This window comes from Myotis myotis, unplaced genomic scaffold (genome assembly GCF_014108235.1).
Source record: "Myotis myotis isolate mMyoMyo1 unplaced genomic scaffold, mMyoMyo1.p scaffold_m19_p_1, whole genome shotgun sequence".
NCBI classification, from domain to species: domain Eukaryota; kingdom Metazoa; phylum Chordata; class Mammalia; order Chiroptera; family Vespertilionidae; genus Myotis; species Myotis myotis.
In genome coordinates this window covers 12,382,042-12,395,786 of record NW_023416313.1, presented here as the reverse complement: position 1 = coordinate 12,395,786, position 13,745 = coordinate 12,382,042, and the positions used below count along the sequence as shown (strand labels likewise).

The 13,745-nt window shown below is 44.5% G+C and overlaps 1 protein-coding gene across 3 annotated transcripts in view; it reads left to right on the top strand.

Moving 5' to 3' along the window:
* ADGRA3 (adhesion G protein-coupled receptor A3) overlaps window positions 1-12,640 on the top strand; it is a 110,775-nt gene extending 98,135 nt beyond the window's left edge. For all 3 annotated transcript variants that reach the window (XM_036330143.1, XM_036330133.1, XM_036330152.1), the window contains 3 exons: window positions 6,588-6,733; window positions 10,821-10,916; window positions 11,045-12,640. In XM_036330143.1, coding sequence (XP_036186036.1) covers window positions 6,588-6,733; window positions 10,821-10,916; window positions 11,045-12,287 — 1,485 coding nt within the window. In that variant the 3' untranslated portion in view covers window positions 12,288-12,640. The remainder of the gene's footprint in view (window positions 1-6,587; window positions 6,734-10,820; window positions 10,917-11,044) is intronic.
* The last annotated feature ends 1,105 nt before the right edge of the window (window positions 12,641-13,745 follow it).

The window sequence follows — 13,745 nt, the reverse complement described above, 5'->3', positions numbered from 1 at the left end:
ATGCATTGAGTTCCCTAAGGACGGCAATAGAAAAAAACAACACATTGTAAACATGGCTGCCATTCATTGTCCCGAAGGGTGTTTTCTACCGTTGGTAGAAAAGAAAAGGAGAACAATTGCTGGCCAGTGTCTATTTGTTAAAGATCTGCATGAAAAGGGAAAGGCAAGTCTGTGTCTGTTTCCACGTGTCCTTCTGTTTTCACAAAGCCCTGCCCTTTTCTGAAAGACATAGCCTCACTTGTTTCTGACTCGGACATGATTGGCTGCGCTTGCCTAATGCAATCTGTACTTAATTCCGTTGGTAGCCTGCTGAGAGGGGAGTGGTAAATGCAGAAAGGAGCCACCTAGGATGCCAGGTACTAGCAGGTAGGGTCTAATTCTGTGACTTCTAGAACAGCCAGTATGGCTAGTCACATAACCCAATTGGGGCTCTATGTTTCTTCTCGAACACAATGGATTGGGAGCATTAAGGTTCTTCCATCTCTAAAACTGAACTCTAACATGGCCACATTTCACGTGTTTGATATGTGCACATCATCGGTGTAGTTTTGTCTTCCTTGTCTGCCTTTTAGAGCTCACCTATTTTATGGACAGTGTGAGCAGGTTCTAATATAGTTCCCACCCCACAAGGATTGAAAACAATCAGGTATTTCCCACTGTGGTTCCAAGTCAGTTCCAGGTGGTACCTTGGGTACTTACTAGAACCTGTAACTCCCTTTTGCCAGAGGAGCCGAATGAGTGATGATAGAGTAACAGGGGCTCTTGACTGCAGGTTGGAAGGGATCGAGGCTCTGGGTCACGACCCACCACCAAATAATTGCTTCATCGTTAATTTTCTGGTCCCTGGTTTCCTTAGCTTGCAGTGAAAGGATTTGGCTGGGATTCATTTAAGTGACCTTGTTGCTCTACCACTTCATGATTTAATCAACTAAATATAGTGCCAGCTGACCTTCTCTGGTGTCCTTTAATATCTGTTATCCAGCAGACTGCTGCAATGGCATGGGAGGTGCATTGGGAGAAGTTTAGTCAGGGACTAGTACGAGCTTTTGACTTGCCAACTGCTGCAAATGTGTTATCTTAACTTTCAGATATTAACCCTAGACCACACTTCTTGTTCATCTATAATAATCTGTAATAATAATCTATAATAATAGAAGAATAATATGCTAATTAGACTGGACATCCTTCCAGATGACCTTCCGGATGAAGCCAGGGCTGCGAGGGAAGCCCAGGTCCTGGGTACCTGCCAGTGGCCAGAGGGAAGCCCAGGTCCCGGGTGCCAGAGAGAAGCCAGTGCTGGCAGCCAGGGGAAGGAAGGCCTACTCTTGCTCGAATTTCATGCATCAAGCCTCTAGTCTAAACTAATAAAAGGGTAATGTGCTAACTAGACCAGATGTCTTCTTACAAAGCCACGGTGGCAGGGGCCAAGGCAGAGGCAGTTAGGGGCGATCAGGCCGGCAGGGGAGAGCAGTTAGGGGTGATCAGTCCGGCAGGCAGAGGTGGTTAGAGGCTATCAGGCAGGCAGAGGCAGTTAAGGGTGATCAGGCAGGCAGAGTAGTTACGGGCGATCAGGCAGGCAGGGGAGCAGTTAGGGGCATCGGGCAGGCAGGCAGAGTGGTTAGGGGTGATCAGGCAGGCAGGCAGGTGAGCAGTTAGGAGCCAGTGGTCCCAGATTGTGAAAGGGATGTCTGACTGCCAGTTTAGTCAGATATCCCTCGAGGGGTCCTGGATTGGAGAGACTGCAGGCCGGGCTGAGGGACCCCTTCCCCTGCATGAATTTCGTGTACCAGGCCTCTAGTATATTTTGTAAATACAGAAGTAAAGTCTAAGAGATTGGACTAACTTGCCCCAAATCACTGGGGCTATTGGGTGGCAGAGGCATAATTTAAATGCCAGTCTCTGACTCTGGGCATCCATCATTCCCATCACTGTGCTTTCCTATTCAGTGAGGACCAGCATGGCATAATGGCAGGGGTGGGGGCTTTGGAAACCACCAGGCTTGGGTTTGAATTGTGGCCCTGCCTCTGACCTTGTGACCTCTGGTGGGTGAATGATTGAACTTCTTTCACACTCAGCCTCCTTGTCTGTAACTCAGGGTCATTATGACTAATTGCATGGTGGTGCTGGGAGTATAAAATAGAAGCATGTACATAATTGTCTAATACAATGTTGGGGACATAGCAAGCTAGTGGAAGCTGTTAGTATTTTAATGTTTGTATGTATTCATATATGATTAAGTGAATATTAAACATTTTTTTTGCACACTTGCTATGCATGCTACAATATCTTAGGGTTTTTGATGGTTAAGAGTATGATTGTTATAATTTCTGATATCCAATATAGGAGAGTGTATGGTTCCATACCTATATATTCAGCACAGTTCTATAGGATAATGAATTAATATCCATTTTGCAGCATTAGAAATTGATGTCCTGAAGTAAGGTGACTTAAGTGATCATCTGTTGCATTTAATATCATTTACATGTCTATGAATTAGATTACCTATTGCCAAAGCATTTACAAACTTGTCACTTATATTTCTGGTTTATTTGGGAGAGATTGTGATAGAGTTGTATTTGAAGTGTAGGTGGATATCTGATGGGGAATACAATAGGAAGTACCTCATTCCAAAAGCTGAGAGTGCCCTCTCTACTAGATCTCACTTCCTATTCTCTTCTGGTTCCTGTGGAACGTTTGGTGATTTGCTTACTTGACTGATGACATCAAAAGACTAAAATTCTGCTATTGGTCATAATTGTTTAACTGAAAGGGTTGGTATCTTTCAAATATGAACAAGTCTCTAGAAATGTTGACATGTTTTAGAAAACACTTCAGAAATCTAAAGGTTGAGTTTTCCCTCTTAGATCTAGAACAAGAAAATTCTCCTGTGTTGGTAAGTCTGGTTTTTGTTTTTGTTTTATTTCTTTCTTTATTTTATTTTTTAGATTCCACATATCAGTGAAATCACACAGTATTTGTCTTTCTCTGACTTACTTTACTTAACCAAGTACCTTCTAGTTCTGCCCATGTAGCAAATAACAAGGTTTAAATTTTTTTCTATGGCTGAGGAATATTACATTGTGTATGCATATATGCATATATTGAATTGTATATATTTTAATATTATTAGAGTACAATAATATTCTAATATATATACAAATATATACATTCCCCCCCCCCCCCCCCACACACACACATCTTTACCCATTCATCTATTGATGGACACAAGGGTGCATAAATATCTTCAAATTAGTGTTTTCATTTTCATTGAATAAACACCCAGAAGTGGAATTGTTGGATCATATATTATAGTAGTTTATAGCTGTATAGTAGTTTTAATTTTTTTGAGGCAACACATACTGTTTTCCATAGTAGTTGCATCAGTCTGTATTCCCACTAACAGTGTCAGAAGGTTTTATTTCTCCACATCCTCACCAACACTTGTTATTTTATTGTCATTTTGAGAATAGCCATTTTTCACAGGTGTGAGATGCTATCTCATTGTGATTTTGATCTACATTTCCCCGATGATCAGTGATGTGGAGCATCTTTTCATGTGCCCATTGGCTATCTGCATGTCTTCTTTGGAGAAATGTCTGTTGAAATCTTCTGCCCATTTTTTTAATTGTTTGGTTGTTGTTTTTGATATTAAGTTGTATAAGTTCTCTGTATAATTTGGAAATGAACCCCTGATTGAACTTGCAAATATCTTCTCCCATTCAGTAGGTGCCTTGTGTTTTGTTGATGGTTTGCCTCCTGTGCAAAGGCTGTTTAGTTTGGTATAGTCTCATTTGTGCAGTTTTGCTTTTGTTGCTGTTGGCTGAGGAGACTAGTTGGTAAGATCGATAAAGAATTGCTTGCAGCCTATATTTTCTCTTAGAAGGTTTATAGTTTCAGGTCTTTAATCCATTTTGAGTTCTGTATGTGGTATAAGATAATGGTCCAGTTTAATATTTTGCATGTAGCTGTTCAGTTTTTCTAACACCATTTGTTGAATAAACTGTCTTTTCCCCACAGTATATTTTTGCCTCCGTTGTCATAGATTAATTGACCAGATAGACATAGGTTTATCCCTGGGCTCTGTGTTCAGTTCCATTGATCTATATGTTGGTTTCCATCCCAGTACCATACTGTTTTGATTACTATACCATTGTAGTATAGTTTGAAATCAGGGATAGTGATACCTCCAGTTTTGCTCTTCTTTCTCAAGATTGCTATGGCCGTTCAGGGTCTTTTATGCTTCCATAGAAATTTTAGAAATTTTTAGGAAACAAATTGGTAGTTATCGGAGAGGGAGGGGTTTGGGGGCAGTCAAAATAGGTGAAGGGGATGAAGAAGTACAAACTTTCAGGTATCAAATAAGTAAGCCATGGGGATGTAATGTATAGTACAGGTAATGTAGTGAATGCCATAATAACTCTGTACGGAAGAATATGCTAACTAGACTTATCAGGGGGATCATTTACTACTAATGTGTATAAATATCAAGTCACTGGAATGTACACATGAAACAAATAGGATATTGTACATCAATTATATGTCAATAAAAAAGAGGTTCCCATCTTGCACCCCCTGGATTGAAAATCTTTTTAACTGCTGTTTTTTAACTTATTACTTTGCAGCCTTTATTACTTTACGTCCCTTATTACGTGACAGTCTCATTCTTTCGACCTCTGCACCAGAGAAAACTCCAGCTATAGTAGCTGCTGCCATTTCCCTCAGTGTCAGCGATTTATCTTGAAGGCGTTGGTTCCTGTGGACCAAATTCACTTATGCTATTTTTACTTGCAATATTTGGGGGGACTCCAGGTAACTCAGAGTGCCATGTTATGCTTCTTACTCCACTTCTATCTGTAAATTTTGCTTTTACAGTGCAGTCAGTGAAGCCAGCGTGCACCAAGGAGCCACTTTGCTCCTTAGGAGGAATATATCTGACTTTTCTCCTCTGGCCACGCTGGACCCACCCTCAGCACTTTCCCAGTCCTCGCAAGGACACTGACCACCCTAGTTTGTTGCCCTGCAAAAGAATCCCTGAGCTCTCATGCCTCCACGTTCCACTTGCAGAGAGCTTCTCGTTAAAAGGAACTTCGGGCGGTGGTCTAAATGCTCCTGTGGTTAACCTAGGTTGGATAACGTCAATCAAGTTGATTTTCTTGAGATTGGAGAGCCATCCTTTTAGAATGAAATATTTTTTTCTTGGAGATTGTTAGTAATAGGATTTTATCTGTAATAGTTTTATAAGAAGAAATGATCAAAGAGATAGTAAGTAATTAGTCTGATAAGAAAGCTGACTTATGTCCTTGATGCTTCAATGACACATGCATTTATTTTTCTTAAAATAGATTTTAAAACTCTTAGCCTCATAGAAATCTTCATTTGAAATTGTTTCCTTAACTAGGGTTGGTTCAAACACAGGACATATGATAAACATGCCCTGCATTATCTCCCTTGAAGAAACTCAGTGTAATAATTTACATGGTTTATCCACTCTTTTTAATATTGATTTTATTGATATAAGGGAAAAAGGGAGAGGGAGAGAGAAATAGAAATATCAATGATGAGAGAGAATCATTGATCCACTGCCTCTTGCACTCCCCCTGCTGAGAAGCGAGTCTGCAACCCAGGCCTGTGCCCTGACGGATTCGAACTGTGACCTTCTGGTTCCTAGGTCAATGATCAGCTACTGAGCAACATCGGCTGGGCCAGTTGTCCACTTTTTATTGAACACGTATTATGTTCTAGATATTGCCTATTAAATCCCTACAAAAACCCTAGGGATGATTTTGATAATCCCCCCACTGTTCAAGAGAAGGAAGTTACTTTCAGACAAGTAGCATCTTCTTAAAGACACATCCCTAATTAATAATAATATAAATACAGGTCTTTTTTGTTGTTGACTGCTCCTTATGTGCCAGGCAGTGTGTTAAATGCTTTCTGTCACATTGAATGGAAACCACAGTACTTTCACGTTATTCTCAGTTTACAAATGAGGAAAACAATGCTTGTGATGTCATGTGACTTGCTATGGTGTCAGGGCAGATAAGGGAAGATCAGGCAAAACTTTTTGACTCCAGGTCTCATCCTCCTAACCAGCAATATGCGATACTGCTCTCCCACCATGGTTGTGTACAAAAGCTCTGAATTAGGACTGGGGTCTCTTACTGGAAAGCTTATTTTGTGTGCTGTGACTTTGCCCTCTCTATTACTCCTTAACATGGGCTTCGGAAACAGAACTCTAATTTATAACCTTGCATCTCTGAGAAACATGCCTTTGATTTATAGTTGCTGGGTCACCAATTCCGGGGTCACCTTGGGTATCAGGTGTAGTCTGTGGCGTCCTCGATCCAGCTGTTAGCATGTCGTCAGACCTAATCCTCTCTAATAGGCAGTTAGAGGGCTTTCTTAGTTTCATTCGCAGGCAAAGGAGTCGACCATTAGACCTCACCTTCATACTGTTTGTGAACCAGATTTTTGGAAGCTACTCACCAATCATTTTGATAAACCTTGCCAGCAGCTACTATGCTTTATGACTGAATGGGGGATTTTTTTTCCTTTAGCTTATGTGTGTGTTTCCATCTTCTTTCTAGGTTGGAATTCTCCTTCATTATTCCACCCTTGCCACAGTGCTGTGGGTGGGAGTGACGGCTCGCAATATCTACAAGCAGGTCACGAGGAAAGCGAAAAGATGCCAGGATCCCGATGAACTGCCTCCGCCACCCAGACCCATGCTCAGGTACCGATACCTCTGTTCACTGAACAGTGTTAACCGTTACGTTTAATGAAGCATCATCATAACAATATTGCTGATTGAAGTTTGGAAAGTGGAAGAATGGACTTGGAGGCTGGGCTTCCTGAGCTTGAGTTCTGGCTGGGTCCCTTCCAGCCGGGAGTCCTTTGTGAAGTTCTCACCCTCTTGGGGCCTTTCTGGCTCATCTATAAGGTAGGGTGGTTGCAAAGCAGAGCTGTGTGCGGAAGAAATGAGTTCATGGATAAATGGCAGCTGGTTTTATTTTCCTGGGGTCAGGTCACAGATTTTACTCTGCTCAAGTATGCGTCAGTTTTATTATTCTCTGCAAAAGAGAGAATAGTGCTGGAGTTATGTCCTTTCTACTCATTATCATAAAAAAGTTGTCAGTGGGTCATTGTGCTTGATAAGTAAAAATCGATCAATGTCTCTGAGATGGTTAAGTGCCGGGTTTGTCTGTGACTGAGAGAAACCCTCCCCGCCACGAGGAGCTTATATATAGTCTTTGAGGAGACAGGCATGGGAGGGACTGGCTGGTGACTGAAGAACTGCTGTGGAGCCCTGACCCGTGTTCTCAGTGGTTAGAGTGTTGGCCTGAAAACCGAAGGGTCGCTGGTTCGATTCCTGGTCAAGGACACGTACCTCAGTTTCGGGTTTGTTCCTGACCCTGGTCAGGGAGGGTGCAGGAGGTAACCAATCAACGTATCTCTCTCACACTGATGGTTCTTTCTCTCCCGCTCCCTCCCTTCCACTCTTTCTCAATGGAAAAATATATCCTCGGGTGAGGATTAACAGCAGCAACAAAAAACCTGCCTTGGAGATGTATTTTCTGAAAGTGCAAACCAAGCAGCTGTGAGAGGGGGCAGGAGGGGCTATTATTTTTATTTTTATTTTTTTTTATATATTTTATTGATTTTTTACAGAGAGGAAGGGAGAGAGATAGAGAGTTAGAAACATCGATGAGAGAGAAACATCGATCAGCTGCCTCCTGCACATCTCCCACTGGGGATGTGCCCGCAACCCAGGTACATGCCCTTGACCGGAATCGAACCTGGGGCCCTTCAGTCCATTCAGTCCACAGGCCGACGCTCTATCCACTGAGCCAAACCGGTTTCAGCTGGAGGGGCTATTATTAATGGTTAGACCACTGGCATGGACCTTCATGAGTGATTAGAGCAGAGGGTGGAGGTGGCACTTCAGATACAGGATTAGGTGGTGAGCCAAGGGACTTGAGGAGTGCACTGTGGCTACAGCCCCGGTGAGTGGTGGAGAGGAGCAGGAGTTCAGGATGATGCTGAGCTTCAGGCCCCTGGGTGCCTGGTGACATGTGGGAGCACTGAGGGTTTTACATGAGGGCAGCACCATGTATTGGCCTGGAATATGAATTGGAATGCCTGAGAATGAAGAAGTCCGCCTAGGGCATTAGGGGGTGCCCTGGGGGCTGATGGTGACATTAGTGACATGGGGAATAGGGAGAGGACACCTGTTCAAGAGACTCCAGGCAGCTTCTCTAGGGTCGATGACCTGGATTTGAGAGGTGTGTGAGGGGGAGGTGACAAAGATGGCTGCAAATGTCTACTTCAATGAGCGAGGCTGCCAGCAAGTGGCACCTCTGTCAAGTGAGGAAGTCATGTAAGAGAGTAAATGGGGCAGGGTGGGGTGGGTGGGGTGGGTGGGCTGGTAAGCGAGGGAAGGTGACTCACTACCACTTTCTCGTGGAACGTGACGATTCTGGAAGTCTGGTGCTCAGCAGGGAAGAGGAGCTGGACGTGCTGTGGGTGGGACGGGAGACATTTACCTGTGTGGTCCTGCAATGGGACCCCCAGGGAGAAGTTTGCTAAGAAGAGAATGAGTCCCAGGCCAGGCCGGTGTTTAATAGACCCTGGGAAATAAAAGGGTGAAGAATCATGTGTCATGGAAATGGACACTTGAAACCTATATAATCTTATTAATCAACGTCATCCCAATAAACATAATGAAAAAAGAAAATGTGAAAAATAAAAGTATTTTGATGCGGGGGAAGGGGGCAGTGAGGCTCAGTGGTTGAGCATCCAGTTCAATTCCCAGTCAGGGCACATGCCTGGGTTGCGGATTCGCTCCCCAGTTGGGGGGTATGGAGGAGGCAGAAATCGATGTCTCTCTCATCATTGATGTTTCAATCTCTAAAAATTAAAAAAAGAAAGAATTGAAAAGAGCACCTAAGAGCATAGAAGATTCTGGGAAGAGTGGCCCAGGACGATGAGGGCAGCAGCATTCCCAGCCAGAGTCAGGTTAGAGAGTGAGGGCTCTAGCATCTCTGTCACTTTCATTACAAGAACTGAGCAAAGGTGTGTGGCTAAGAGACGGGGATCCTGTCCTCAAGCAGCTGTTGCCTCTGTAAGTAAAAGATGGCTTGGCCTCTAAACCCAATGTGGTCCCTGAATGACCCAAAGGTACCTCTTTACCTTTAGACAGTGCAAGCTCTTCCTTCCCCAAGACCTTGAGCCTGAGGAAGCCCCAGCAACCTGGCCACCGGAGGTTGGGCCGGAGGTGCTTGAGTCTCTCCTGGCCCCAGAGGTGGCAGTTTCAGTAGCATATACATGGGAACAGCCTCAAATAAGGTGATAAAGGTGAAGCAAATGATGATGGTAGTTATTCCCAGGAGTTTGTCACTGATGGGAGAGAGAAAGAAGGTGGTAGGCCAAGGCGAGTTTTAGAAGAGAGGAGAAAACGTGAACGTAATTTTTTAGGCTGGAAGTACGAGGCAGTGGAGAAGATTTAAAGCTGAAAAATAAGGGTTAGTTGATAACAAGAAGTCCTGGCGGTAGGAGGGGGAAGGGCAGCTCCTATGATTAATGTGGGAAATGACACCTCTTTCTGAGGGAAGAATTGATGGGAATTAGCACGGCAGGAAGGGAGAGGATCTCCAATGTTGGCTTCCCTCTAATGTGTGAAGTAGAAGACAGGGTGATGGTTTTATAGTGTAATTAGCTGTCTTTTTCAGCAACACTAATTAATATCATATTGAAAGCATGACCTGTGAGCATGACCAGGAAACAGAGAAATGGGTCATGACTATTGCCTTTATCCAGCCAATTCAGTTTTGGGGCTATGTCCAGGGAGTGGCCGATGCAGAATTAAGACTCTGTGCCCAGTGGATACCCAGCCAGGGCGGAAAGTTGCCTGTTTCTCGTTTCAGAGAGCTCAGGAAAGCTCAGGCCATAAAAAGAAGGTGTGCTCCTAGGCTCAGCCACCACTGTTCCCCTCAGTTCTTAGTGCACCGTCATCTGTCTTGCCCTCCTCAGCTAGACGGAGGGAGAGGGGCCAGACGGGGCTGCTGGGATCCAGGGAACTCCCTAGCCTAAATTTCAGTTGACTAGAAATAAGCACGCCAGCACTGGAACATCCTGGAAATACAGGCTTAGCTGGACATTGATAAATAATTTAGCCTGGCCAGCATGGCTCAGTGGTCAGCCTATGAACCAGGAGGTCATGGTTCAAATCCAGGTCAGAGCACATGCCCAGGTCGTGGGTTCTATCCCCAGTGTGGGGCATGCAGGAGGCAAACGCCCAGTGATTCTCATCATTAATGTCCCTATCTCTCCCTTCCTCTCTGAAATCAATACAAATATATTTAAAATAAGTAATTTATTTGTCATTCTGTGTTTTGGCTGCACTATGTATGGCACAGTGAGATCTTCAAGTCCATTTTTTAATGGACTAACTTTCCAGTTCACCAGCTGCATCTAAAACAAAACAACAACAACAAAAAACAACAGTTCCCCCTTAAAAGAAAAAGTATGGACTAAAACCCTCCCCGCTATAGCTGTGTTACCATTTCTGTCCACAAGGTGGCAGAAGATGACCAGCTTTCCCCCACTTGGAAACTTGGTGGACCGCGTGCTTTCAAAAAAGGAAATCTAAACAAAAAATTGTAAAAAACATTATTGCTCACACAGCAGCCTCTGAAAGTTAACCTTCAGCTTACTGTGTAAGAGGATTCACAGTCTTTAAGGAGTGGCTTGTGCAGTGATGGGATGTGTCCACCTTAACTAATGGGATGATGAGCTGTGACTTCTTTTATTCCTCCTCCCAGGTTTTACCTGATCGGGGGCGGCATCCCCGTCATCGTCTGTGGGATCACCGCGGCAGCAAACATCAAGAATTACGGCAGCCGGCCAAGTGCGCCCTAGTGAGTAGTTTGCGCTCTCGGTGCACCTGGCCTGACCCAGTTGTTTCACTAAAGTTTATTGCAATTTCGTAAGCACTTTGCTGACATATGTAGTAGCATCTGAGCTGGCTCACCCTTTTCTCTCCTAGTTGCTGGATGGCGTGGGAACCGTCCTTGGGAGCCTTCTACGGGCCTGCCAGCTTCATCGCTTTCGTAAACTGTATGTACTTTCTCAGCATATTTATTCAGTTGAAAAGACACCCTGAGCGCAAGTACGAGCTGAAGGAGCCGGCCGAGGAGCAGCAGAGGTTGGCGGCCAACGAAAACGGCGAAGTGGCTCAGCAGGACTCCATGTCCTTGTCCCTGATTTCCACGTCGGCGCTGGAAAACGAGCACACGTTCCAGGCGCAGCTGCTGGGGGCCGGCCTCACTCTGCTCCTCTATGTCGCCTTGTGGATGTTCGGGGCCCTGGCGGTCGCCCTGTACTACCCTTTGGACCTGGTGTTCAGCTTCTTCTTCGGAGCCACGTGTTTAAGCCTCAGTGCGTTCATCGTGGTGCACCACTGCGTCAACCGGGAGGACGTGCGACTCGCGTGGATCATGACCTGCTGCCCAGGCCGGAGCTCCTACTCGGTGCAGGTCAACGTGCAGCCCCCCAACTCCAGTGGGACGAACGGGGAGGCCCCCAAGTGCACCAACAGCAGCGCCGAATCCTCGTGCACGAACAAGAGCGCGTCCAGCTTCAAAAACTCCTCCCAGGGCTGCAAACTCACCAACCTGCAGGCTGCTGCGGCCCAGTGCCACGCCAACGCGCTCCCCGTGAACGCCACGCCGCAGCTGGACAACAGCCTGACGGAACACTCGATGGACAACGACATCAAGATGCACGTGGCGCCTTTGGAAGTGCCGTTTCGAACAAACGTGCACCCCAGCCGCCATCACAAAAACAGAAGTAAAGGGCACCGGGCCAGCCGGCTGACCGTCCTCCGAGAATACGCCTACGACGTCCCCACGAGCGTGGAGGGCAGCGTGCAGAACGGCTTGCCCAAGAGCCGGCCGGCCAACAGCGAGGGCCACTCGAGGAGTCGCAGGGCTTACCTCGCCTACAGAGAGAGACAGTACAACCCACCCCAGCAAGACAGCAGCGACGCTGCCAGCACGCTCCCCAAAAGCAGCCGGAATGCGGACAAGTCCGTGTCGAGTGGCAGTAAGAAAGAGGCCTTAAGGAAGCCATCTGCAGTTGAACTTGAAAGTCAGCAGAAGTCTTACGGCCTCAACTTGGCCACGCAGAACGGACCCATCAAAAGCAACGGGCAGGAGGGGCCCTCGCCGGGTGCGGACAGCACGGGCAATGTGAGGACTGGGCTATGGAAACACGAAACGACTGTGTAGCCGTGGTGGGCCTCCTGGGCAGAGAGAGAGCCGGGCAAACCCTGAGAGTCACATTCCTTGAAGCTCTGGACGCGGGAAAACAAACTGTTTACAGCCACCTTAGGGATCCAAAAGAATTTTGAATAAACTTCAAAGTTTTGGATTTTAGTTATTTTATACCCCCCAGTTGTTGCTTTTTTATGAATTAAAAAAAAAAGAAAAGAAATCAAGAAAACCTCAAAAGCATTGTTTTGGTTGTCAGACTACGAGCAGGACATTTGGGTCTGAAATGTAATTTCTTGAAATCTGTAATAACGACTTAACATTTCAGATGTGTATTTAATACAATAAATAGGTGTTGGTCATTGCGTCAATCGTACATTTTTATATTTTACAATAGAAGCAGCGAATTCTTTTTTAATGATGTTTTTACACATTGGGATAGTTTAATGAGATATATACACAGGTTGGTTAGCAGATGTTTACATGATTAACTCCACTGATTATGGCATATGAATCAAAGGGCTCTTGGACTGATGTTTTATAAATATTATTTTGAATGCTTCCAGTGTTTTATAAGCTCACAGAACGTTTCTAAAAAGGTCTTTCTAAATTTCATTACTTTTGCCATATCAATTGGATCCTTTTAATATTATTACCACTCTTGTGGCTTTTCCACGGTTTATTTTTGGGTTTAAGTTTCTTATTCAATCTTTTTTTCCTTTTCTCAGCATATGATTTTTTAATGAAGAGCTACCTTACAAGGTTCCCATTCACTTATTCTGGATTTTTTAATTCTTTAATATTTTGTTCTTAAAGAGAGGAAGTCCCTTGGGTTCATGCTAACGTACTGATTTTTAAATTCCATTGCAAAGATAAAAGCAGGTCTCATCCAAAAGTTAACATTGATCATCAGTGCAGGATAGTCCTTGTCCATCTGCAGTCCGGTCTCACTGTGCTCCATTCCTGGAATTCTCTCCGGAAAGGTTTATGGGGTCTGCCCTGACTCCTTTGTGCATCCCGTCCCTCTGATATGCCTGAAAAGATTGGACAGATAAGATCTGTTGGCTTTTTAAAATTTATTTATTGGGGTGACATTGGTTAATAAAATCATATAGGTTTCAAGTGTAAGATTCTATAATACATCATGTGTAGTACATTGCGTGTAGATCTATTATTGCCAGCAGTCTGCAGGTTTAAATCAGATCAGATTCAAAACTTTACATTCAAAAAATGCTGAAGAGTCAAGCTTACCTTGATAAACCTCGAAATCTGATTTACTGCTTATTTTCCCAGAGTAATTCTCACAGACACCACAAGGTCACCCATTAGAGTATAAACGTTCTTTTCATTAGGTTACTGCATTAGGAATAAATCGTTGTGCTTTGCAATAAGAAAACTGGTAGTTCTAGTTAAGGCTTTCATCAGGTGTTAGTTTTAGAGACATTCTTTTTGGTGGGAGAAGGTGACCAGATGGAT